This window comes from Psittacula echo (assembly GCF_963264785.1).
Source record: "Psittacula echo genome assembly, chromosome: 1".
NCBI lineage: Eukaryota > Metazoa > Chordata > Aves > Psittaciformes > Psittacidae > Psittacula > Psittacula echo.
Genome location: NC_137735.1, coordinates 8,092,205 through 8,117,909, shown reverse-complemented (window position 1 = coordinate 8,117,909; position 25,705 = coordinate 8,092,205). Strand labels below are relative to the sequence as shown.

General features: G+C 41.1%; 1 protein-coding gene across 3 annotated transcripts in view; it reads left to right on the top strand.

Annotated features, from left to right (window-relative positions):
* Positions 1 to 3,016: 3,016 nt before the first annotated feature.
* The window catches only part of FAM53A (family with sequence similarity 53 member A), a 72,566-nt gene continuing 49,877 nt past the window's right edge, over positions 3,017 to 25,705 (top strand). The window contains exons 1-2 of one of the 3 annotated variants that reach the window (XM_080631203.1): positions 3,017 to 3,046; positions 24,751 to 24,997. In XM_080631203.1, the coding sequence (XP_080487329.1) occupies positions 24,920 to 24,997 (78 nt within the window). In that variant the 5' untranslated portion in view covers positions 3,017 to 3,046; positions 24,751 to 24,919. Of the gene's footprint in view, positions 3,047 to 3,269; positions 3,393 to 11,005; positions 11,126 to 24,750; positions 24,998 to 25,705 lie in introns of those variants that run through there. The other 2 variants (XM_080631204.1, XM_080631205.1) reach the window with 2 other exon arrangements.

The window sequence follows — 25,705 nt, the reverse complement described above, 5'->3', positions numbered from 1 at the left end:
CTGATATGATCACTCACTCCTGTCTCCCACCCCAGTCCCCTAGTTTTTATTGACTGTTGTATGGGATTTGCCTATGTGATAAGTTTTGGGATGCAACCAGCTGATCATAGGAGGTACCACCTCTGGAACCATCACTAGTTTAGGGAGCAGTTTCCCACCCAGTTTTGGACTACAGACTGGTAAAAGTATCTCCATGCCAGAAGAAGACAGTATCAGCCATTGTCACAATCGGAAAAGAGCTAATAAATCATAGAATTATAGAATGGTTTGGGTTGGAAAAGACCTTAAGATCATCCAGTTCCAACCCCGCTACGATGGGCAAGGATGCCTCACTGTAGACCACGCTGCCCAGGACTCTGTCCAACCTGGCCTTTAACACTGCCAGGGATGGAGCATTTACCACTTCTTTGGGCAACCACTTAAAGTAAGTTGGAGAAAAGAATGGAAAGCAATAAAAGAAATCAGGGCAGAAATCACAGGTGAACATTTAGAAAAGAAAGAAGATTTAAGAGTTATCTAATTGATAAGGCCATTTAATAACTGCATGGTTTTTGCCCTGGTTGGAAATATCCAGCTTGTGGAAGTTGAGAGCAGAGCACTAACTGCTCCTTCCACATGCCTCCCTCATCGCTGCAGCCACAGCAGTGAGTAAACACTTGCAATCACAGAGTGCAGTTTCAGAAACACAAAGTTCCCTCTGGTTTTACCTTTACTTGCGGCAGAAATAGTGCAGGAGGCTGGGGGAAGTACTGTGGCTTAACTGAGAGAAACATTAATGTTTCAAAACTATGAAAATGGTTGAGCTTGTAGGTGAGGGAAAACCTTTACATCAAAACTCCCATGCCTGAGCTGCTAAACTCCAGAGGAATACTTACATATAATGGTTGTGAAAGATGAAATTATATCATGACTTAATTTTTTTAAAAAAATAAATTGTTAGCTCTAAGTTTGGAGAGGGATTTAGCAACGAAATGCTTCAGGGATAACTTGTTTTCAGTGGGGAATTCTGTGTACAAAACTGATTAAAGAATGGGGCCAAATCCCTGCCAAAGATATGGGCAGGATCATGAAAGCAGATGAACTACAATTTCCCATGCACTAGAATTCGCAGTAAAGGCCAGGAGCAAAATGAGCACAACCAGAAAGTATTTCAAGAGTCAGGGCTCAGCTATGGGAGAAAGCTGTGTACGTTCCTCCGCGTACCTATAATCGCTTGCAACATCTTTCTAAAGAGAAGTAGGTGTTGATCTCACAGAGAACTAGCACACTAATTTCAATATTCATTATATAATTTGGGAAAGGTATCTTGGAAAGCGATTTGAAAAAGATTTCAGACAAGGTTTATCAAAATATAATAAACAGCCAAACCTTTCAAGAAGCTGGGTACTGTAGGGATGAACAGAGTGTAGAAGATGGGAGAAGTGATGAAAAGCACGCAGTAAAACCTTGTAATGCCATTTGAAGTATTGGGTTTAACTTACAGTTAAAATTCAATAGCTCAGAAAGTAAGCAAGCCCAAGTAAAGATTTCCTAGGAACACAGTTTTGGATTGGGCTCTACATCACGACGATAACTGAGGTATCTGTTGCAGCATCAACTTGTAGTTCAGTAAAATCTTACAAGATAATAAGTTAAATTCAGCTGAAAAACGTCTGGGTCAAAGGAAAGGTGAGGGAGTGAAATACAACTCCATTTGCAAACACTGAGGAACAGGTTGCAGAAAGCTGAAATAACAGATGCTTGCTGAAGAGATGAGAAGAGCTCTCTAATAGTTGCCATTAATAAAAAATACCTGTACCTCAGTAATGTTAGGCCCGTAGGCAACAGTAAATCAGGGTTTGGTTTCTCATGATGTTAAGGATTATGCACCCGCATAAAGCAGCCTCTGCCCTGACAAGTGTACAATGTAATTGCTGTCCAAACACATCCCACTTCCTCACTACGGCTGACTCATAACTGCTTCTGAAAAACTCCCATAGGAACATTTCTTGCACAGAAAGAAGCAGATGTCGGGTTTTCTTTGTTGCTTCCATTTTAACAGGCAAGAGAAACCGCACCAGCCCTCTTCCATGTGGGACCCCTGGAGGAAGAGAAAACTGAGGTATTTGCAGCAAGTCGCTCTGGAAGCTGCCAGCTGAGGGAAGCACGGAGCAGGCAAGCAGAGGGCAGTGTAACCACACCGTCAGACAGAGCCGCGTATCAGCGGAGGAACCTGGGAAGAACCAGCGATGGAGAAAGCAACATGAGTTGGCTAGGACGAGCCTTGGCCAGGGGTTCAGGGGGAAGCCCAAGGTGCCATTCCTGCTCCTTCTGAGACTATCACAACCCCATACCTCAGCCTCTATAGAGGCTCTGCCAGTGTTGCCAAGCTGGGTGCAACCTACAGCGCCAAGCCAGAACCTGATGGAGGTCTCCTACAGCCTGACAAAGCTCAAATCAACATGCTCAGGGTCTCTCCAGCCTAGGGTCACCCCCAAGGCCCGAGCCCCACCACTCTCAAGTGAACGAAGAGAGGACGACGACGCTAACCATCTTCACCCCCTCCTGAGGGTTCATAGCCCCCAGTGCCCATGCGCAGATGGTGAGAGAGGAGTTGTGCGAACACGCATGCGTAGTGTACCCAACCGGACCCCTCTCGCTGCACCACCAGCACACCCGCATCCCTCTTGCGGCTCCATCCGGGGACGCGATGACGTAATCGCCCCCTGGGCGAGAAGCGCATTGGCTCTGGCTGGCCAATGTGAGCAGGCCTGTCCCTCTGCCGCAATGCCTCCTGGGAGCTGTAGTCCCGCCCGCCCTCCGTCTGCTCCACCCGGCATCACAGCTGTGCGTTCCTACCGGCAACGGACACGCCCCCCGCCCCTTGTGGGTGGGGCCGATTTGCACCACCGCCCTATGGTAGAGCGGGTCAAAGTTCGGCGACCGGGCTGCCCAGCCAATGAGAGCAGGCAGGACGGGAGAGGGGGCGGAGCCGGCTGTGTTTTGTTCAATTGCCGTGGAGCACCGCAGTCCATACGCGCAGGGGAGGCGGCCCGGGCGGGTGCAGGTACCGGTGGCCGGCGCTGCGGGAGGGATAGGGGAGGCCGCGGGGGCAGCGCCCGCCGGTTGCAGGGCGAGCGCAGCCGGCAGGTAACCGCCGTTGATGTACCCGGCGGCCCCGAGGCAGTGCCGGGCGGAGCGCGGCCGGCCAGGCCCGGACCCCTTCCCCGGAGCCCGTGCGGCTGCGGGAGCCGGACAGCTCTCGGCGGATGGCGGAATGACCGCTACTGGGGCGCCGCTGATCCGGGAGGGTCCCTGCGGGGTGGGGGTGAGACGCCGGTGGAGCCCTTCCCCGCGGCGGCAGCCTGGTGCTGCCGCAGAGCTGTAGGCTGCTCATCTCCCTAATTGCATAGGTAGATAGATAGGCATCGGCGTTGTATTTGTAATGGCTGTGGTTGGTGCTGAGGCCGGGGGCCGCGTTCCTCCGTCGCAGCAGGAGGTAAAGGCTGGCTGCCTTTCGCCCTGCCATTAGCTGAACGCTTCGTGTGGAAGCGAAGCGGCGGCTGCCTGCAGCCCTGGCAGGAGAAAGAAACATCCAAGCCCTCCAAAAACCAACTTATTAGTATTAATTACTGCTCTCCGGGTATGAATGAGGGTAGCGGGGAGGCCGTGTCTCCATCCCAACGGGCGGCGAGGCTGCTCTGCGTGAGGGCCCCGGCCTGCCTCAGCGGGAGGGAAGGAGAAGGGAAGGAGCCCGGGCCCGGCCGGGCTCGGGCATTCCTTTGTGCCGCTGCCTTGCGAGACACATGCCTGCAGGCACGTACCCCGGGGGTTTTGAGGCGATTCTCCCCTCGCTGTTGCTCAAGGATAGAGTTACCTCAGAGTAGGTGCATGTTTCTCCACAATAGCTGCCTTCCAAAATGATTCCTGCGTGAAAACGGCGATTATTCTCTTCATTCCCCTCCCTCGGCAATAGGAAAGTTGATTTCTAATTTATGGCTTGTAAGTGTAACGACCGGTTGGACATAAAAGTCCGAGATCGGCGAGTGAATAGGCTCTTTGTGTTATTCTGGCTTTTCTAAGGGCAGTAACATGGCTTTGTTCTGATTATTTGGCTTATTAAATGTTTCCTTGTCTGTGTGAAGGCTGAAGAGAAACGTGTACTTGAAATTCGGATGCTATTTAAGGAGGTTGCTTTAGGTCTTGTGAGACAGGGGCCGCCGGCCGCAGATGATCCTCTGCTTTAGCATTGCATCCGTTATCTGAACTCTCCTGGCGGGCATCTGAAAGTTGAGGCGTTTTCTCGTTAGGTAAATGATCTATCGAGTCAGAAGCCTTCAGAAAGCAGCAGTTACAGAAACAGCGCTTTGTAACTTTCAGGTTGAGGGTGGCTCGGTGATTAAGACCAGATGAGACACTGGCTTTTAATGTGCATGCCGAGTTCCAGGCCTCGGGATGAGTTGAGCCAGCTGGTCAAATCTATTTTCTGGTTCACTGTGCTTACATTAAAATTAGCTCCCGAGAACAGTTATTGCAGCCTTTACGGTTACATTGCCTCCCATTCATATGCCTGGCTGCTAGGAAATATTTTTGTCAAAGCCGTTTTTGGCGAGAACGAGTAAGTTTGTGTGTTCTTGTGCAAGCTGAAATGTTTCTGGATGTGTTTTAATTGTGAATAGTCTGTTTGCTTCAAGTTGGGCTTATGAAATCTGGAGTACAATGTTTGCTGAACTGCAGGAACTTTCCTAACAAAGTGTGTGACTTGATCTGGCTTTATTGGAGATGCAGGGTACATGATAAAGCCCAAAGAGCTTGTATCTTTACAATTATCATGCTTCTGAAAAATGCCTGGAAGAATTATACTTAGAGGCAAGTGATTACTGTGTGTAGGGAGCTAAAACATACATTTGAAGTAGTTCTGCATAAGCTCCTACCTAGAAAATGGGCTTACTATTTGTTCACTTTGAATTTCTGGAAAATACTATTCATATTAATCTATCCGTTATTTTTAATCATCCCGAGGTGTTTTTTTGGCAGTAATAAGATGCTGCTCTTTATCATATGGAAGTACATGCTGCCTATTCCACACAGACTTAAAATTCTTATCTGCAGGATCATCCCACTAATGATATCCTTTCAGGATGTTCCATGCTGTGGAAATCTAGCTGTCCTCTAGTGGCCTTTACCTGCCAGTGTGTAACCCACAGTTATTCTCCTTAACTAGAGAATTAAAGTTAATTAAGTAATTGTAAAGGTGTATATTTTGAGCTTGATGTAGTTAAACTGCCTGACTTCCTTTTGAGAAGCTGTTTTTTTTCCTGCAGGGTACTATGATATGGAAGAGTGAGGAGGCTGAAAGGAGAAATATTACTTGTATTTGCAACCATCATGTTAAGCTTTGGAAGTTTAGTATAGGCATAAAGCTATATATATGAGAATACGGTGTGCAGATAAACGGTAAGCTTAACCTCACAAAGATGACTGCAACTTATTGCAGGGATTGCTTTACTTAAAACAAGCATGAAGGATTTATTCTTTCCTATAGGAATTCCTTAAGGGCCTGGTAGCCATTACTGTAGCTCCCTTTTTCAGTTACTTTTCCTTTTCCCTTCTCAGTTCTTTCTCCCCCTTCCCCTGTTGCCTCCCCCAATCTACATTCCTTTGTGTTAGCAGTGATGATGGCAGTTCTAGTCACCTCCTGTGGTTTGATAGATTATTCCTTTTAGAAACATGGTGTACTTAAAACTTTCCAAACACAATTCTTTCGTTCCTTGCTCCTACACTTTTTTTGCTGCTGGTTTTGAGTTTTCTTCTAAGAATTTATCCTTTCTGGTTCTGCTTTGAGTTTTCTTAAATGCTAGTGAAAAATCTTGTTAAACCTTTAGTGGAGAATTTCAGTGTTTATATTATACTTTACATTTCTTTTTTGTGTATTTTGATGGTCATAATATAAACAGAAATGTTGCCTTTTGGCAACGGTGAATTTCCCTTTCCCCTGCAAGCCCATGAGTATTTTTCTTTCTTTTAATTAAAAGTTTGCTTGCTTTAAACCTGAATTTTTACTTTCATAAAATAAATTTCTTGGGCTATCTTTAGATGACTACATTCTTGGTATCTGATATTCATGCAAGAATGATCTTGCAGATGAATGTTCATAGTACCTTGTCTTTAGTCTTAATTTACATATAAACTTACATTTTGAAACATATAATGGTAGAACATGTAAGAGGTTCTTGCCTGTTGCAGAAGTAGTTGTAACTTTTATTCTAGATAAGCTAAGTAACATAAGCTTCCAGGGGGTGGTGGTGGTGGTTGTGAAAATAAACACATCAACCTGTGAAGGGCTTTATGAGTGCTCCTAAGGAAGGGTTAATGAGCAGAAGGTAGCCCTGTTCATTAATTCTAGGGAAGAAATTAATGGCTAGAAAAATAGCTACTTAAACTTGGTGTAGTGGCTCATACTTTCTTGGTAGGCAGGTTTTAATCTGTCGACTTTGTATACCTGAGAGGTAGCCATTTATGTTGACAGCCTGTTTTTTTGTCATAAAGGTTGTGTGGTTAACAAGATCTTAACAGTGCAGTATTGCAATCCAGTGATGAGAGTCTCTATAAAAAAAAAAACAAAACACAACTGTGCATTGTTGGTTTCTCTTAACCATAAACTTGGTTTGAAGATAGTTATTTTCAGAACATGGGTTTCTTTAAGGATTTTCTTTCCCTAACAAAAGGAGGCCTAAAAAAAAAGAGGGGGGGGGGGAGGGAGGAAGGATATATTTAACTTCTTTCTAAGCTGTTATACAAATTTTCCTGTGATGAACCAGCTGGATATTGCAGTACTGTTAAGTATATAAAAACCTATGTCAAGTCTTTCATATCACTGTTTCTACATTTTGTGCTGTTTTGGCTTTTCTGTTTGGGAAGTAACGACATCACCAAGCTGGCAAGAAACTCTTCAGCTAGCTTCTGATGCTTTGTAGTGGGCACAAATAACTTCTGAAGGCCATGTTTCTGCTGATTTTCAGGTTGCAGGGAGGAAGTAGGCAGAGTTGTTACTAAACACATTATCTGGGTTATGGCTCTCGGTTTACTGGCAGGACTATTTTTTTAAGCAGGTAGTTGAATATCATGCTTTAGAAAACAGGAAATGTTTAAATTAGGAAAACTTAGTAATAAAAAGCAAAATTAATATAATTGGCTTTCCCCTGTTTAAACTTGATTATATTTTAGTGAAATGCAGGCCATGACTTATGTTTTGCTGTTAACAGCAAGATCAAGGATTCTAATTGCCTAATGTTAGCAGCATTGCTCAGAATTTGGTATGGCAACATTGGTTTAAGTTCCTGGGAAAATTAAACTAGTGACAGTATTCTTCCCTGTACTTCAATGATACATCAAATTGCAGGCCTAGAGCTTTGGACATACGGTTCCAGTGATGGTAGTTCTTCAGTGTGTGTAAGTCTGTACAGATAGAGCTAAGAGTGTGAAATCAAACAATATTTTGCCTGGAGCTGTCATGAGAAGTGTCATTTACAAAACTGACTCAGTATACTGAGACTTAAATGTCATTGTGGGAAAGGTATTTGAGATGGAAGGAAGCCATTTCTGCACTTGCTGAGCTTTAAAATTTGAACCCAGCTGATAAAAGAGGTAGCCAAAGAAATAACTGCTGCACCTCTGTTCCTTTACTTTTGTGCTTTACACTGACATCTGTGATGCTGAAAGACGGGATCTGAATTCCTTTATTCTGAAGAATACTTTAATCCTTAACACCCCCCTCATCCAAGCAGCTTTGGCCACTGGCTTGTTGTTTATTTGTTAATGCACTTAAGTCTTTCTGAGTTTATGAAAGATCATGTCCACACTGAAGTTAAGGTGGGTTAACTTTAAAAATGAAGGAAAAAGCCTTTGCTGTCTTAATAAGACCTCGTACAACAAGGCTAAGGTTTCATTTCTACTGTTGCCTTCCCTTGAGCTATGAATGGAAATAATAGGAACTTCTGTTGGTGTTATATTAACTTTAGGTCTCCAATTTGCATCTCAAATAACATTGTGAACAGCATTAATGCCTTTGAGGGGTTTGGGAGGCTTTTTAATTTGTAGGGTAAATGTGTTTTTTAACCTCATTGAGCACTTCAAATTATTATTGCAGCATGTTCAGCTTTTGCTTTGTGCAGTTAGTGTTGATGTCAGTGGCACTAAATCATTCCTTCAGTGCTGCACATATGCATTATGTTTCACCTTCTTAATTGCAGCTTTAGGTTTTGTCCTAGTAAAGTATTCCTCCATTTCATGCAGTTAGTACTGGATAGGGTGTAATGTGCCCTTTATCCTACCCTTCCAAGTTTAAAGTGAAAATGTTGTTTTAAAGGTACTGCTTCCTTTAAATCCCCCTGCTTTCACAATGAAAAATGCATTTTTCTGTCGTTCTCCAAGGTTTCTGGTGATTTGACCTCTTTTGGCTTTAGATGGATGGAAATTCAGATTTAAGGAAGGATGCAAGTGACAAAAGTTGTGTGTCACTTGGATCTGTCAAGCCCTGTTGCCTTATCAACTTCCACAGTCCAAAAGTAGCATGTGGAATATGGAAGGTTGAAGTTTGGAGCTTCAGGTGTGATGTGGATTATGAATCAACAGAGTTGTGGAAACATGCTTGAGGCTGGGTGAGTCTGGATCTGCTGGGTTCTGTCTCTTGCAGAACGGCATTTCTTAGTTGACATGTAGATGGCCACTGAGGTTGTGGGTGGTTTTTGTGTTGTCATATGAACTGACTTTGTTTTCATAACATAAGATACTTCTGTTCCATGGACCATGATTTATTTTATAAGTGATGGTCTCTATTTAGGTACCTAGGATCTATTTGTATGGCTGTATGGTTTTTTGATGAAGTGACAATTACAGGCCTAGTTTTAAAAAAGGAACCTTTTTGCTCAATTATCCCATACTGATAGTAGTGGCAAATAATTTAGTCATTATGTCTCATTTGTAATGGAGTGTAGGTGGTGTGTAAGCACGCCTCAAGACTACTGCTGTGCTCCTGATGCAATATTTAGTAAGTGAGGAGGAGTAATGAAAACAGCATTCAATAGCTGCTTACTTGAATAAAATACGGTGTATCTCTGTATTCTAGTGGGTAAAGGGAAAGGAGTAGGTACCTAGTATGTTGTCTTTTCACGTTTTACAAGTGATGAAATGGATCAACAAAGTTGAAATGAAGAATTGAGAAGCATGAGTAACTTGGAGGCTACACTGAAGTGCTGTTGCCTGCTGTAAGGGGCTGCGTGAAGTTAAGACAGGGTAACAGAAGTGCTGGTTAAGAAGATACTGCTGGCACTGAAACACATGTGGAGCTTGGCCTATTCACTTCTCAGCATGTATGGCAGTCTACTTAAGCTTGGCTATGTGTGTGCTTGCTCACCTCATCATCTCCTTCCACTGTAGCACTCCATTCTGACCAGACCTGTCCAGTTCAGTATTTGGCTAAGGAATTGCTGAGCTCCTGGAGGGTAAGATGGACTGTTGCTGCTCTCATTTTCATGTTTCACAAATTGGAAGGACGGCATTTAAACAAAGCAGACAAATATTTGTAGTACCAAAACTATTACAGAGGATGAAAAAGGACAGTATTTTGTCTTTGGTTTATGCCTCTTAAATGTCCTGTCTGTGCTTGAGTTCTCATGAGTTAATTCTGTCTCGTTAGTGACTTTAGATCTTGAAGTTTACGTTTAAATGTGTAGCTTATCTTGGGCACAGGCATCCTCTGACTGTCTGTAACTAGCACTGTCTGCTTCAACTCTCTGTCTGTAAAATCCTGCATATCTTAGTTTTTAGATTATTTGGTTTGCTGCAGCATTTTCCATCCTCAAGAAGCCTTAAACAAGCCTAAGGCTACAGTTGTAAAAGGTGAGGTGCAAATGTTTGTGTGATGGTGCTTAGTGACACCACATCAATGAAAGCTATTTCATCATTGTTCTGGGTTGATAGAAGGCCAAGCTTGCATGTCCTTCTGAAATAATTGGCTTCTGGTTTCTGTTGGTCAGGAAAAAGATACAACAGGCTACTGCAATACTGCTGAGATTTGCATGCTGCCATGGGAGATGGTTGGAGTTGGTTTATTTCTGTGTGAAGAAAGCATGAGGCAGGTGCAAGTTGCCTTTTGGTGTATAGTCAAATAACCTGACTGTGCAAATCCTGAAGTTGTAATTTGAAAAATCAGAACAGTAACTTCTAGCTCATTGAAACTAAAAATACACCATAGGAGGGTAAGCAAAGACATTACAGTGGCTTGAAATTGAGAGAGTTCTTAAAAAAAGAGTCTGGAAAAGGTGTAGGCTGGTTGTGAGAGTCCTCTGCCCTGTACCAGTATGGCACATCTAATGTGATTCATAAAAGGAGCTTGAGTAGCTCTACTTCATCCTCAGTGCAGTGCTTTGTTGTCCTCAGCATTAAAACTTGTTCTGAATATGGAACTAGGCATCTTCCTTACTGCAGGCCAAGTTTATTGCCTAATTCTCTGCACATGATGTGTAGCTGTTCTTTCCCCTGTAGTAATCTCTTACAAATGCTTGAACTGGTCTTTGTTATGTTCCTATTTCCTTGTGTCTTACCCTCTACCTTGCAGCCTTCTAATACTTCTGGCCTAAATAAAACTAGTGTATTCAGTTCTTCCCGAGAGGTCATGTTTTTTCAGCTCTAATCATTCTTCTCAAGTTAGTTCACATTGGTCTTTGAGTGTGGTGCTTAAAGCCCAACTTTGTCCTACAGCTGATGTTTTCCTGTGCTGAGTAGAGTGAAAAAGACTGTTTTGTGTGCTCTGGAGCTGCTATTCATGTTTATGCATCCCCATACATTTGACTTTCTTACAACAGCTTAACACTTGTTTCAAGGTCAGCTGCTTGATCCAGCCTAGCCCACAGCTTTCTTGTAAAGAACTCACCTTCCTGTTTCCTTGGTAAATCCTGCTGGAGTGAATTCAGAACTGAATTGTATCTTATTTCTTGCAGTACAGCTCTTGAATTTGTCAGAGTTATGCGGAGTTTTAATGCTGTCCTGCAGTTCTTCCTGCCTTTCTCCTACTTGTAGCCAGCCTGCTCTGCCAAGCAACAGATGATGGGAAACACATTGGTGAACTGAGCTGGGTTCCTGTTTGGTATGTTCTTCTATGCACCACTGTTACATGCTCTCTGGGTATGGTTATCCACCAAGCACTGCATTCACTATAAAGCCTTTGCTTACCTTCCCACAGCAGAAGTCTTTAAATCAAGGTGTACGACCTCAGTAGATTCTCTCCGAAACCCTCTTACACTGATGTAAAGCTGATGCTGGTGGGTGATGCGCACCTGCATGTCTCTTAGTGCTCTGACAAAAGGTCCCCATTCTTCCCCTGGGATTCTGCTGGAATGTGAAGAGTTAGAGACCAGTCATACGAATTTCGCCCTTTTTCTGAAGACAGACATGGAATGAAGGCAGGTCTAGGTTCAGGAACTGATGTCCAAAACCTTTTTACGAAAATGTGGCCTGTTCATCTCGTAACAGCCTAACTCTGGTACCTTGCAAATAACTGTAGGTGTTAGAGTGATTCTGAACTCACCAGTATTTGGAGTTGTTTTAAGTTCTCCATTCTTGAGATGAAACTTCTCTTAATGTGGCAAGCATTGAATAAGCCCTGCTGTTTGGACCTAACTTTTCTTTAGGGGTATTTCTCTTGGATTTGTGTTTGAAGTATTGACATCTCTATGGGTGCAACTTTCTGCCTTTGGAATGTTAGTTCTCATGGTATCTCCCCTGCTGAACTCGATTCACATGATGAATCTTGCACTTAACGGAAATGGGTTACTCTGAGCCCTGTCTCTGGTGGTGGTTGCAGTTCTGTAAATACTCTTCATTATTGCTTCTCCAGCATCTCTCCCTGTAAACTTCCAAACCACTTTGCAACTTCCCCTGCCAATAATTTCCTTACTCTTGCTCCAATCATTGCCCTGTTTGTAGTTCCTGCATATGTAGCAGCTTATTCTCATCACACAGATATATATGAGTGTAATTTTGATGCAGTTGGCCATGATCTGGAATAATTTATCTTCTAAGCATTATTTCCACTGTGTGCTCTAAGGAGACAGACATCTGTCCTTTAAAATAATACTGCTGTCTTTTGAGCAGAGGTTTAGAAAGTCCAGTAATCCTTCTCCAAAGATGTTGAATGTTTGTTAGCTGAGGTTACTTCAGTAATCATATTTTTGGCATCATATGGTGGGTTAAAAGTAAGGCAGCATCTCCTTGTGCTGAGAAGGTAAAGGCAATGTGGATGGTGAAATGTGTATTGAGTGCTCTTTAGAATGTTAATACTTGTTTGTTTTTTGATACACAAGATAAAGCATGACTGCTTATTTTTAATGTTATAAAGAAGTAAAAGGGCTTTTAAAGTTATATTTGCATAAGATATAGGTAGCTTCATAATGCTACCCAAACCCTTTGATTTTTGCTGTGGAATAGTATGACTAGAAGTAACCCTTATAATAACCTTGAAGAGGTGGTGGCTGGCATGGATTGAGGGTGTGGGTAAAGTGGGGATTAATGCCATACTTGTTGTGTGCAGTGTTTGAATACTCACTTTTACAGCAAGGCATATCCCCGTCCCTGCCCTGAGGTTAGATATTTGGGCTGTTCCAAGCTCATAATAATTAACAGAAACGGGGATTTTATTGGTAGGATGCTTTTTCCAGGCTTGTTTAGTTGGATACATCCTGCTGTCAGTGGTGCTGCTAGGCAAGCTTGGCTGTGGAAACTGCAATGGGGCAAGTGTGTTCAGAAGGGCTCTTTGAAGGTGGGTTAATACTTGATTGTGGGAGGCTTGTCTGTATTAAGTGTGCTTAAATTTTAGTCATTGATTCCAAAATACCATGTATTTTTAGACTGAACTTTATAGTCCTGTTAAATGTATAGTCTTGAACTTTGTAACTGGTGTGGGAGGACCTTCCTTTCCCTTAACCCTTCTTTAGCTGAGCACAAGATCTCAGAGGATCAAATAAAACCAAACCTATTTCTAAATTCTGAACCAGTTATTGAACTAATTGCAGAAACTGAGCCAAACTGTAGCCTCTTGCACCTGCAGAAAAGGCTGCAGCTATCAAAAGCTTGTTTATAACTTCAGAACTACTTGGGTCCAGGTGCTCAGCCAGAGACTTCCCCCAGTGCAGTGGTTTGATGTTCCAAATATTCAGCAGAAAAGGTGTTGCTGCTTTATGCAGACTGTAGTATGCTTAACCTTTGCATGAGTGAAGATGCCAGAAACCCAGATGTAATTTCAGAGGCTTATTTTCAAGTATGTTAGATTAAAGCACACTTTTAAACAGTATCAGAAGATCATTTGAAAGATTAAGAGTTTTCAGGTGAAGATCTGAAAGGACACGATTGCCTCTTTTATTGTTGACTTTATCAGGTAAATCTTTACTGTTTTGTCCTTCAGCTTGGTTACCAGAAGCTGATCTTGTCAGAATGCAGTCATCTGTAAAGGTAACTGCTCAAGTGGGAGGAAACATTTCCTTTCCTGGTCCTTATGGTCCTGTCATCTTGCACTGTTGTCTGCAGATGTTATGTGCTTGACTTGCTAATCAAGTGACTTACCCGCCACTATTTAAAGCTGCTAAATTTCTGACCCAGTCAATGAAGATCAAAGCCAGGAGCTCTTCTTCCTCCTCAGCTTTGATTTTTCTCCTGGCATTTTTGTGCTTAAATAAAAGTGAGTTGTTCTATGCTATACTGACTGAAGTGTGGTCTGTAATACTTGTGTACTGATAGGCACCTTGTGCCTATTTCCATCCCATACAGAAGCATGGTTTTGCTTTAAGGCTTCTGCGTAGACCTCACAATTTGGACTCCTAGTGACTTCTATGAATCCTTCTGTAGAACTTGCTTGCAGAATTAATGACTTATTCATTAAATATCTGATAGTGTTGAGGTAGTACACGGTGAAAATACTGAGCTTTTCCATCAGGCAGAGGATGGTCTTTCAGTATTCAAAGAAAACCAATCACACTGACATAGTTAAGTTCACTGCTGGGTTTTTTTTTTTCCTGCTTTATGTAGTCAGCTCTTACATAGTGTAACTTTGTCTCCTGAGATTTCTTTTAGTACATGTAGTTATAAATGCTTTTACTAAATACCTGCTGCAGTTGTACCCCTTGATTTGTCTTGACCTCTAGTGCAGTGTTTCCTGAATCCAGCTGTTCAGTGTGCTGTGGAAGGCTGAATGCACAGACAAAGTCATTGTCTTGCTTTTGGAATGGTCTAGTGAACTAGTATGAGCTGCATGGCTCAACTGAAGTAATTTTTATTGAAGTACCTTAATCAGTCTGGCAAGAGGGATGTCCCTGGTGACACTTGAAGTAATCTGAATCGAATGCTGAAAGCACACAATATTGACACATACTGCTTTTGTCTTTGTGTTTCATTCCATTATTTTAATGGACTTTAATTTGTGGTCTGCTCATACGTGGAGTGCTTGCGGGCTGTACTGAGGGTTCATGTGTAGTAGAGCAGTATATACATAGTGCAGATCTTTAGAGACTTCAAAAACTCATGGGATGTGCAAAACAGAAGCTGGAAAACAACAAATAAAGTTGATATGAACCGTAGTTTAGCGCAGAACAAGGAGCAGCAACAAATTCTTCAAGCTAGCACTCAGTTTTGGTTTTTACAGTGTTATCTGAGACCTCAGAGTTAAAGAACATTCTTGCTACTTGAAAGCTGTGTGATATTTAGGCTCTTCCCCCTGCTTTATTCTAATGGGTCGTGTAACTAGATGGGTGTTGTAAAACTTGGTCTTTCAGTCTGCTTGAGGTGGTGTCTCTGCTGGATGAATTTGAGCTTCTTGAGTAACAAATTACAGATGGTCAGCCATGACTGGGAGCAAATTTGGGCTGTGAGAGGGAACTTGGTTGTCTGTTATGCACCATACCTCATATCTGTTTAATGCATTTCCATGTTCTTTCAAGATAGATAACATAGCAGACAGCTTGAACTACTGGATGCAAGCCTGCATGAAACTTTTTTCTTGTGTTGCTCTTCCTGTAATTTGCTTTCTTAGACTTTTGGGGTTTACATGAAAATGTGTAAAGAGTTTATTTGTCATAAACTGATAAAATAAGGATGTGCACATACATGTGTTCATTCAGTACAGTTGCACAATGATTTTTGGGAGAGTTCAGTTTTCAGAGACAAACTTCTCTTGTACTGCTAAATTGGGCATAGAACTTTGTCATGAGGGGGAAATACTACTTGTAGTATGAATTAGGACAGCAAGGCTCAGGGAGAAGTGCATTTCATGTTACTGTAAGCATTAGCTGTATAGATATTTACAGAATACTGCTAAGCACTTGAGTTCTAAATTTAGCAGGCTCTGCAGTTCACCAGCTGTACTATTTACTGAGAAATATTTGGACTACTATAGGTTTCTTGTTTTTAATTTCCGTAGCTGTATGCAAGCTAATGTGAGGGAGACTTCCCTGTGTGCAGATTATATAGCTCATTAGATCCCTGAAATGCCATGAAGTAGCATCTTAACACAAGTGTTTTTCACCCAGCCCGAGGCCTCCAGCAAGACCATTTCACACTTGGGATCATAAAAACAAACCTACTACTTGGGCTTTCTATTTTAAACAAGCCAACCAGATGTCTGAAACCCTTCAGAATGAACCTGAAGGCAAATAGGAGGAGGTTTATTAGCTGTGTGTGTTTTGGGAGCAGGATGTATGGAAGAGATTTGTGTAATAATACCTCAGCTCCAAGCACGTAGGGTTTGGTAATAGAACAGTACATTAGTACTGATGTTATTTCAGTCTGTCATGGGGGGGGGAGAGCAGGATGTGTGTGGAGTAATCATTGACACTGCCACACAAGTTAAGGGCAGTGCTACATGTTTGTTCAGGCCTGAGTACTTCTAAAGCACATATGTGCTTGTTTGACTGCTCATTTTTAAAGGCAAACACTTGAGAAAGTAGGTGATACTGCTTTTTTCCATTGGCTTTTCTTCTATGATGGAGTGAAGCAAATATCTTTTTTTGTAGGACCTGTTAATCTTCATCTGTATCTTTTCTTCACAAGCCTTAGAGTAAAATAAGATCTTGTGGGTCTTGTATAATCTGTATCACTTGCTTTAGTGGGAGTGTGGTAGGCTTAAGTTGGTGGTATGTATATTTCTTCAAACACTGATATTCTCTGTATAAATTACTATTTATAATGAGTCTAAGTTTTGTATGTTACTGGAGGCTTTTTTATACTAAATAAGTACTTCCATTGATTTTTTAAATAGAATATTTATAAAAACAGTATGTGGAGGTGGAAATAATTCATGTAGGACCTGAGCTGTGAGCTTTTGGTAATACCACAGGCTGAATGTTACGGTAATACTCTTAACTGGTGATTGCCCACTAGGTTTTGTTCTGAGCTACTCAAACAGGCAGTAATTCTTAGTTTCAGCTACCATGTTCTTGAAGTAATGCTTGTTAGCACATCTAGTTCATAATTACGCAGAGTAAGGTGTTTGGAGTTCATATATAAAAGCCTCAGTAGATCAGACTTCTTGTTCCTCAGCACTATGTTACAGTCTTGCGCTTTCTGCAGGATTGCTGAGAAAGGGGAAAAAGAGTCCAAATGGCACATTGCAGGGAGGTGACTGGTCACAGGCCAATGCTGATGGCTAACTCAGATGGAACTCCAAGCATAGATGTGAATATCCTTCAGCAGAACGAATTAAGTCCTTGCCTGTTGTTTAAGTAGTGATAGATTATTTTAGGAAAGAGAACTTAAGTAACAAAAGCATCTTGGAAAAGCATCTTTGTACAGGATAACCCACAAGGCACAGCTCATCTATTGTCCTGTCTGACAAAAGGACCTTTCAAAACATGCAGGATGATTTATCTGCCATGTGAATGTTAGGTCTTTCTCAAGTTTGAAAGACAGGTTTAAACCTGAGAGAGTGGTGAAACTTCTTACTGATACGAGCTAGCAGTAGTAGATGCTTTAATCTCTGGCTGGGTTGAGTTGCTAGCCCTAGTTTTCTGTGGTGATACATTCCCTGCTTTAATTAGGTATGGCCTGAAAAAAGTCTCTCAAGCTTATATCTTCAGCACTTCTGTTGCTTTGAGAAATATGCTTTATAAAATGTGACAAAGGCTTAACATCCTCTGTCTCAACCCTTCCTTCACCTTTCTGCAAGGTGACTTTCCACCAAACAAACTCAAATCACCTGATAAATAACTTCAAGAAATAAAGCATAGTATATTTATTACAGATAACAGTTCAGCATGTAATGGAGTAAAACTTCCGTTTTCTAATTAAAATTTTATTAAACAATATTAGCTCTTTATTGTGTCTATGTTTTTCAGCCAAGCTGGATGAGTTCTGCATCTGAGGAATGAGAAATCTGTACACCAGAGTACTACCTTTAGTCTCTTCCAGAACATCATCTGGCTGTTTTGCAAACTGGAAACCACCATCTTAAGCCAGGAAAGTCTCTTTAGTTGACTTCCGGTGCTTCTGCTTGCAGGTTTTTGTCCATCTCACAAGGTCTGTTTCTTCAATCAGAAAAAATCAGAGTACTGTTTGTTCCCTTTTTGTTCAAGGAATTTGCCAAAATTGTTGAATCTTAAGTAAAACGGAGTCTAAAGGCTGTATGTGATGGTTGATGCTTTGCTTCCTTCTCACAGGAGCTCTTTCATCTAAAGTGTGGGGAGATGGAGGAGAAACAAGAGTGTAGGATGCAGCCTTGTTTTAGTAGTGATTTGTACTTTGTCACAGATGTCTCAGTGACCAGTTGGTGTTACAGTGATGATGCTTTAGGTTCAAAACAGCGTAATTCTGGGCTCCATAATTTCCAGCATTTGAGGCAAGTGGACCTAATATTTATTCTTGTCTATCTCTGGAGGCAATAGCAACCTTAACTGTAATTTTTCAGCCTTAGAATGATGAAATATAGTCCTGCGTTGCATGGTGAGGTATGTTCTTCAGAAGAGTTTTGAGCTCTTGATATTGCTTGGAGCCTGTGGAGTATCTGAAGAAACTTGACTACAGTGGCTGTCAGTTAATGTAAAGGATGCCTTCTAGTGTATTCTTGTCCTTTTCAGCGGTTTTGTGCTGGAGCTTTGGCAACCTTAATCCAGGCCTGAAGGCCTCATAATATTGAGGCTTCTTCTAATAAAAACTGGCTTATGAAAGCATTGCATGGAGAAAGTGAAGAGATTCTGTAGCTCACAAAGTCTCTCTTTACTCTTTGAAAGAAACTCTGAATTGCAAATGTTGGAACTAACTTTGGCTTCATTTTGAGTTCTAGCATGTTGAATTACCTTATTTTGTCACATCTGAACTCTTCAGGGAGAGGAGCTATTATTTAAATAGGATTTGCTAAATGATTTTGAAACAATTTCAGCAGAATACAAATGAGAGTTAGAAACTCTTTGTCCCTTTTGGTTAGAAACTGTTGTTCTAATACACTGGTTTTAAACTTCTTGTAGAGAACCTCAGAAAATAAAGGGGTTAATGGTGCATTAAGAGGAGATCCCTAAAGTATAACATGCTGGAAACACAGCTGTCCCGTTCTTGTACCTGTACCCCAAAACATTGATGGATAATTCTTTAGCTGCAGGAAACTTTCTAATTAAATCTCTTATTTTTAAGACTTGATGTGGAATTTTGGAAGGCTGCAGTATAACCAGTCTGCAGATTAGTGCTGAAAAGGATAGAGTCCAAATAATTCTCTCTAAATGCCAGCTATCGAAAACCCTTCTGGGCTAGAAGTTATTAATAATAGCCTTATGTTACAAGGAATGCTTAGCCTCCCTGTGAACTTCTTAGCACTGTGGTAAATAATGTGTATTTCTAGGAGTAGAATGTTCTCTTTCCACTTGGAAACTGGAATTTTGCATTGCAAGAAACTAGATGTTATGTAGCTTTTTTCAGATGGCACAAAGTATTAGTTTAGCAGTTTCGAAAAAGCTGATCTTCCAACTTAGTCTTGCTTCAAGCATAACTAGAACAGGACAGACAATGCTCTGTTAAAACTTGATCAGTTTGTGATGTTTCAATTCTGAAATGCTGTTGAAAGTGCCAGGAGGGAAAAAAAATCACAACATCTTTCATCTAGAGTCTAGTAGCAAAATCATCTAGATGTGGAGTTAGTACTGCTGGGGGTATTAGCTGCTCTGGCTTGCTGAAGCAGGGATAATATTTTAAAGGACCTACTTATCCAAGTTGGAATTTTGACTCCAGCTAATCCTTTTCTTCTGCTAGGAGCTGACTAAGTACATCATTATGGGATCGTTGGTAATAAGGGTTCCATGTTACTCTCTAAGCAAAGACTAGGAAATTATGTGAAAGAACAGGTAAGAGGGAACAACCTTCTGTGTTCTGCCTGGGTCATTTTAGTCCCATATGTAGAATAAACGGAATTCTGATTGTTAAGAAACACCTCCATTTGTGTTATGGGGATATAATCTAAAGTCTTGTGATCTTGTCTTTATCCAAGATGGAACTTCCAGAGACAGAGGAGAAATTGTTAGCAGTGATTCAAACAAATGTAAATTTTCCCAGTGAGATGAGCTGCTGCTGGAACATTTTGTCCTGCAGCATGCAGAGGAGGAGGAGTGGGTTGGAAATGAGTCTGGCTGCCTTTCTTTCTTAGAGCCAAGAAGAGATTTTTGAATTGGTTTTATGTTCTTCATCAGGACTCTTCAGCTCTTTGAAAGTAGGTTGTCAAATTGGATGAGCCTCTGACATGCTTTAATTGACTGGGAGGTTGGGTAATCCGTATTTTTAGTAGTTTTCCCAAAAAAGACCCCAGTGGCGTCACTGGGAAGATACAGAATTTGTGACACAAGCACTTCTTTTCTTCTATCTCCACCCTTAAATTTGGCACAGATTTTACAAGCCATTACTACTTGTGGCTTAACTTTTAAAGAAGTGAAACCTCTCTTTAATAGAACTGTAGAGATAGAATAATAGATCTTTGCTTTTCCCAGGCTTCAGGATGTGTCATAGAACAGAACTTTAAATCAGGGATAATGGTGATACTGATTCCATCACAGCTCATTCTCCAGCTGTGAGGAATGTTAGTTTTGGCTTGGGTTTGGAGTTTGACTTTTTTTATAGTCCATTTATTTTGTTCCTTTTCATTAGTCTACCTTTGAGCAATAAAATAGCTTCTCTTCCTCTCACCTCTACAACCCCCAGCTTAAGGAGATCCTAGTAAGATTAAGTCTCTCCCAGGACAGGGACTGACTAAAGTCTTTTGTTAGGTGTGTTTCTCTTGGATGGCTCAGCTTTCTCACTCCTCTCCCTAATCAGGCTCTGTAAAGGATGGTGTGCTAAGAGAAAGATGGCCATAATCTTGTAAGACTTCATCCAACTTGGAGCTCCAAGGACTGTTATTATTACCTTAAGGCTTTGGAGTATATTGGTGTTTGAACTTGCATGCCTTGTTTAGCTGCTACCTGTAGAGACTTGGTGACAGCAGAGGTGTGTATCTTTGGGGTATACTTACAGGTTGTATAGAAGGCAGGGCATGTACTTGCAATGGTAGGCAGAACTTGATTGCACTAAGATCTGTGCTGTGAGGCAGCTGAAGAAATGCAAATTCGGTGGAATCCATGTTGCTGTAACAAGGATGGTCAAATGGTTTCTATTACTGAAAACCTGATTTGTTTGAAGTGCTGAGCAGTTTCAGAGGGTTTCAGCCTGTTAAGCATAAAGGGCATGATAAGGAGAGCCTGAAAAAAAGGTGGGTGCCTTTATTCATCTCTGGAAAGAGAGTGTGGTGGAAAAAGTACATAAAATAAGCAGCTTACAATCTCTGGGTACATTACATGCCACAACAGAGGATCTTGAAAGATGGAAATCCCCCAAAATGTGAAAATACCATGAGGAGCTTTCTATAGTGTAAGGAACTTCCTCCTAAGAGGTATTGAGGGCCAAAAGCTTGTAAGGCTTGCAGATATATATTAATGAAGCTTTAAAATGACAACAATATAGTGAAACTAGAGTGGCTCTTAAAAATATCTTGTCTCCTAACAGCCAATATTAATTAGCAAAGGTGAGGGAAGGAATTCCTGATAGAATATAAAAGCTCAACGGGAGTGAACCAGGACTTTGAGTTAAGGTGCTGAGGCTGTAGGGATGATTTTTTGGATCACTTTGAGCTGGTAACTTTGACTAGTCAAAGGAGCATGAATTGGGGAAATGGGCAAAACATCTTCAAACCATGTTTTGGAAGAGGACATCTAATTCCCAATTACAGGAGAATTTCCTGCTCAGTGTGGGAAATGCTAATGTCAGAGGGCTTTCTTGTGTGGCTTTTTCATTTTCCCTTGACTCTGTGGTTGAACAGGTACCTTGACAAGCAGCAGCAACATCCCACAGTGTGCCCACACAAGCATTTGTGTCCAGTTCATGGCAAACCAGACTGGGGAAGTGATCCAGCTGGAAAATGACCCTTCCCAGAAACAAAAAGAAATGTTTTACTTGTATCTAGCTACAAGAATTTCCTGAGCTGGCTCTCTGTGTAGTAGCAAAAGGCACTTGTGCTGGCACACTGCTGTGGGCAACAAATAGCCAGAGAAAAACCATGTTGGTAGTTGTGATGGCAGCTGTGGTATATCAAACTGTAACCTGGAATGGTTTTCACTGGTAGGAATGTGATGATGGTAACGTTTTGTTCCCTTAAAACATTCATTATGTTATCATTAGCAAATAGGACTGCCTAGTGGGAACAAATTTGTAGCATAAACCGGTAGTACTGATGGCTATAGCATGTGCCTAGCCTGATGTCTTGCCTTGGACCAGCATTAGTCTAGTGCAGCATGCTGAACACCTAAAGGTGGCTGTCGCGCATCTTTCTGGCTTTGTTGGAGTGGATTACTCCTGGATGAGAGTGGTCCATAATGTGAGGTAAAGCACATGAAAGGAGGATGAAGAGCATGCTTCTGATCTGAACTAAAACTCCTATGTTTAGGGTTTGTGCTTGGTATTGAGAAGAGGAATTTGCTGATGGGGGAGCAGTAGAAACTGGGAGCTCATATGTGAAGGCTTGTCTGGGTAACACCACTTTTTCACCACTGTTCCATAGAGCCCTTAAATACATACTAATAAATAAATAAAAATACTTTGCTCAAAAGAGCGTATCTCACTTAAACTGTTTTTGGTAAATGTGAGTTGCTAAAATGAGAAACTGTTTTTGGGGTTTCCACTGTTCTTGTTTCAGAGCTAACTGAGTTGCACACTGTCAGGAAGGGCCTGAATGGTTGCAGCTCGAGTCTTACTTTCAGTAGTGGGTAGGATATAAGAATGTGGATAACTGTACTATTCACTACTGTACTATAACTGTACTATTCAGCTTGATTCTGAAAGTGCCATGCCTCTGTGATTTCATTTGCCTCCCCTTTATCCTTTCGTGCAACTGAATTTATTGATTCATTAACTAAAGAGTGATGTCGTTCTGTCTGTTCTCTCCTTATTCTAGCTTGTGTCATGCTGACTTAAAATTTCAGTTAAACATTGAAAATAAGAGCTAAGCGAAACATAACTGCATTATAGTTAACTGATTAGAGATCAAACCCTTTCTCCTTCCTTGGTTTTGGTAGCTTTATTGGATTTGCTTTTTTTCCATAAGGAACAAATTCATCCGTGGCTCTTCCAAACAGAAAAATAATTAAACACCTGCTGAACTTCTCAGCTGGTTCTTAGTAGTAGCCTCTTAGTTGTGGAAATGCTAATCCTTAGAATGAATCTGGAAGTCTTTGTGCCTGTTACTAAGCTCTTCAGCTTCAGTATGTTTTCAGTCTACATATGGACAATTTCTGACACAGCCTTTCTTTTGACTTCTGTTCTGGATTTCTGGGTCTAGCTTAAATTTCACCAAGTTTCAAATGGACATTACAACATTTGATTTTGCTAAATACTGCTCCATTCACACACTTGCCCTTAACTTGATGGTATTCCATGACCCCCACTATTCTTTGGCAGATGCTTACGTTGAAAAGGGTATATGCAGCCAGAAGGTGATTGAATTTCAGTGCTTTTGATACTTGACTTGAGATAATTTCAGAACAAGATGTGGTAGATATTTCAAGTTGTTGGGTGCTTTCCTGAAAGATAGGACATGTTGCGTAAAAACAGACCAGTGAAATCTCCAGGCATCTGGGTAGTATTATTTGTGGTTGAAGAACACTTTTAAGCATCCTATTTAGCACATAAAAGAAGGTATAAGAATGAGGCTGAAAGATGGGAGAGTCTATGGCTGTGGAACAGCTCTCAGGCTAAGGGGGAGGCTTTATGTATCAGACACCTGTGAAGGTGAAATAGTGCATGGTTAGCATATGAAAATCATATTTGAGGATGTTCTCAAAGGCAACAGGTTTAAAAGATAATCTAATGTTACCATTAATACTATTAATATCTTAGTTTTAAATGGGTTTAACTTGGGTCATGGACTCGTGGCTTTTTTTCTTGCTACTACTGGTTATTTAAACAGCTGATAAGTAGCAGTGTAGAAGAGACAATATTCTATGGAAACATTAATTTAGAATTATTATCTGCTATTCTTTATTGTAGACTTTAAAACCTAGCAAACAGAAGTAAACTTCTGGGCCTAGTAGCATCAGTGTTCCATCCTTAAGGCTTATGTTGCTTTGTTTAAATTTGGAAGTACCTGTGTGTGCAGTCATGGGAATAGGAGTTCGCTGAAGGTATTGTGAAGAAATTACGAATAATACTAATGTAGACTTGCTTTTGGAAACTGAAAGTGAATTTGAGAACTGTGTGAGCCTGAAAGGCGCTATGATAGAAGAAGGAAAATGAAGAAGCTGAAGTGCTGTGGTTTTGTTCTGGGGATTCTTGAGAGTTGGAAGAATGAGGTAGAGTTGAGGAGAGTACAGAGGCCCACTTGCTGTGGTAAAACCACCAGCTAATAAAGACTTCTAGAAGACAGTGAGGAATGATATTGCAGCAGTTAAGGGTTACTGATATTGAGGGAAGAGAAGGGAGGAGAAATTGTGTAGAGGATGTTTGGGATAGAAAGAGGCAGCCAGTGAACCCAGTGCTTTTGATTTAGCTGACTGCTCTCAGAATAAAGATATCTAAGCTTTTGTCAGTGATGCTTTTATGTGTATGGTAATCTGTCCTGCTTACAAGTTTAAGATCTTGTGTTTGATGACAGGTAGCAATTACATAACCTTTAAAAAAGAGAAAACACAGGGAATATATTGAAAGTAGCTGAGGGTTTGGAAAGTGCATGTAGCATTTGAGCTACCCGCTGTTCCAGCCTTCTTTTTAAGAAAGGTTTAGTGATGAAATAGGGTAGAATGTCTTGAAATAGCATATAGTGTTAAACATGCAGAACAGTATGGTAGGTATCTGCATCTTTCACACACTGTTCTCGTATACCTGGCTAAGACTTCAGCAGTAGTTTAAATGAGGAAAAGCTTAAGTCTTCTGCCTTGGATAAAAATCCTAGGTAGAATCAGTTTAATATAGGAAACTGCCAAATAATATCCTGATCTTTACTATGTATGATTCTTATCTCCCTTCTGAAGTTGTCATCAGTGGAATCTCAGTAGGCATATTCCTTCATGAATAGACATATAATGTGAAATGCCAGGCAATAGTGTTGGTCACAGAGTGCTGTACTTGTATGAACAAATGATCCAAACATGAGTCCTGTAATTACAACACTAATTATGATGTACACAAGAATTGTTCTGACTTTTTCCTTTTTCTGCCTCAATTTTATAGAAAATCAGACATGATACACTGACAGCATCTGGAAATAAACTTTGGCAATAAAATGGAAGCATAAATCTCAAGACTTAAAACCAAACCAGAAATGGCTCATGAGTATTGAAAGAAGAGACCGAAAAGCCTCCAACACTTCTGTGAGAACAGTGGAAAAGGAACAACTACCATGGTAACACTAATAACAGAAAAGCTGCAGAACCAGAGCTTGGATGATCTGACGTGTAAAACGTACAATATTAATCTGGTAAGGATCTACCAAAATAACATGTAATAAATGTGAAATGCAAAGTAGGTTAAAAATAACTCAAAACTACATAACAAATTCAAGAATGTAGATGAGCCAGAATTCAGTTATTTAAGCTAGCACTGATTTGCAAGGTGGATGAGAGTTATAAGGAGCGGGGTGGGGGGAAGTGAAACTTCAGGGTATGGTCCTTCTTGAAGTAATGCTTCTTTATTTTAGTGATCTTTTTAACCTTTCAGCTTCATTTTAAATAGTGAGTAAAAAGCCTGTTTTCGTAATAAAATGATGTTCTAATGACTTGAGAGGTATCAGAACTTCTCAGGATTCCTTTTACTCTAACAGAAACACAAATACTGGCATGTGGTGAAGTTTTTTTCACTTCCTATAGCCTGATGATTGATATCTGACAATAGTATTTACTTACAAAGATCAGTGGCCAGTACATAGGTAACTGTAATCACTGGACAGAAGGAGAACAGGTCATCCAGTAAATACAGCTGAATGAAAATCGAGTTGCTAACTACCAGGCTGTTGTTGGTGCTAGTAGATCCTTGCTTTACCAGAGTGTCAGATGCCTGGTGCTCTGAAAAGTTCTGTAATATTTATTGGGTTATTTTCTGCTTGTTTAATCTGTGGGTCCATGGTGTGGTTCAAGCTTGCTATTTAGACACTAGGAAGTTTATTCTCTTCCTGTCTCACTTGTGAAAT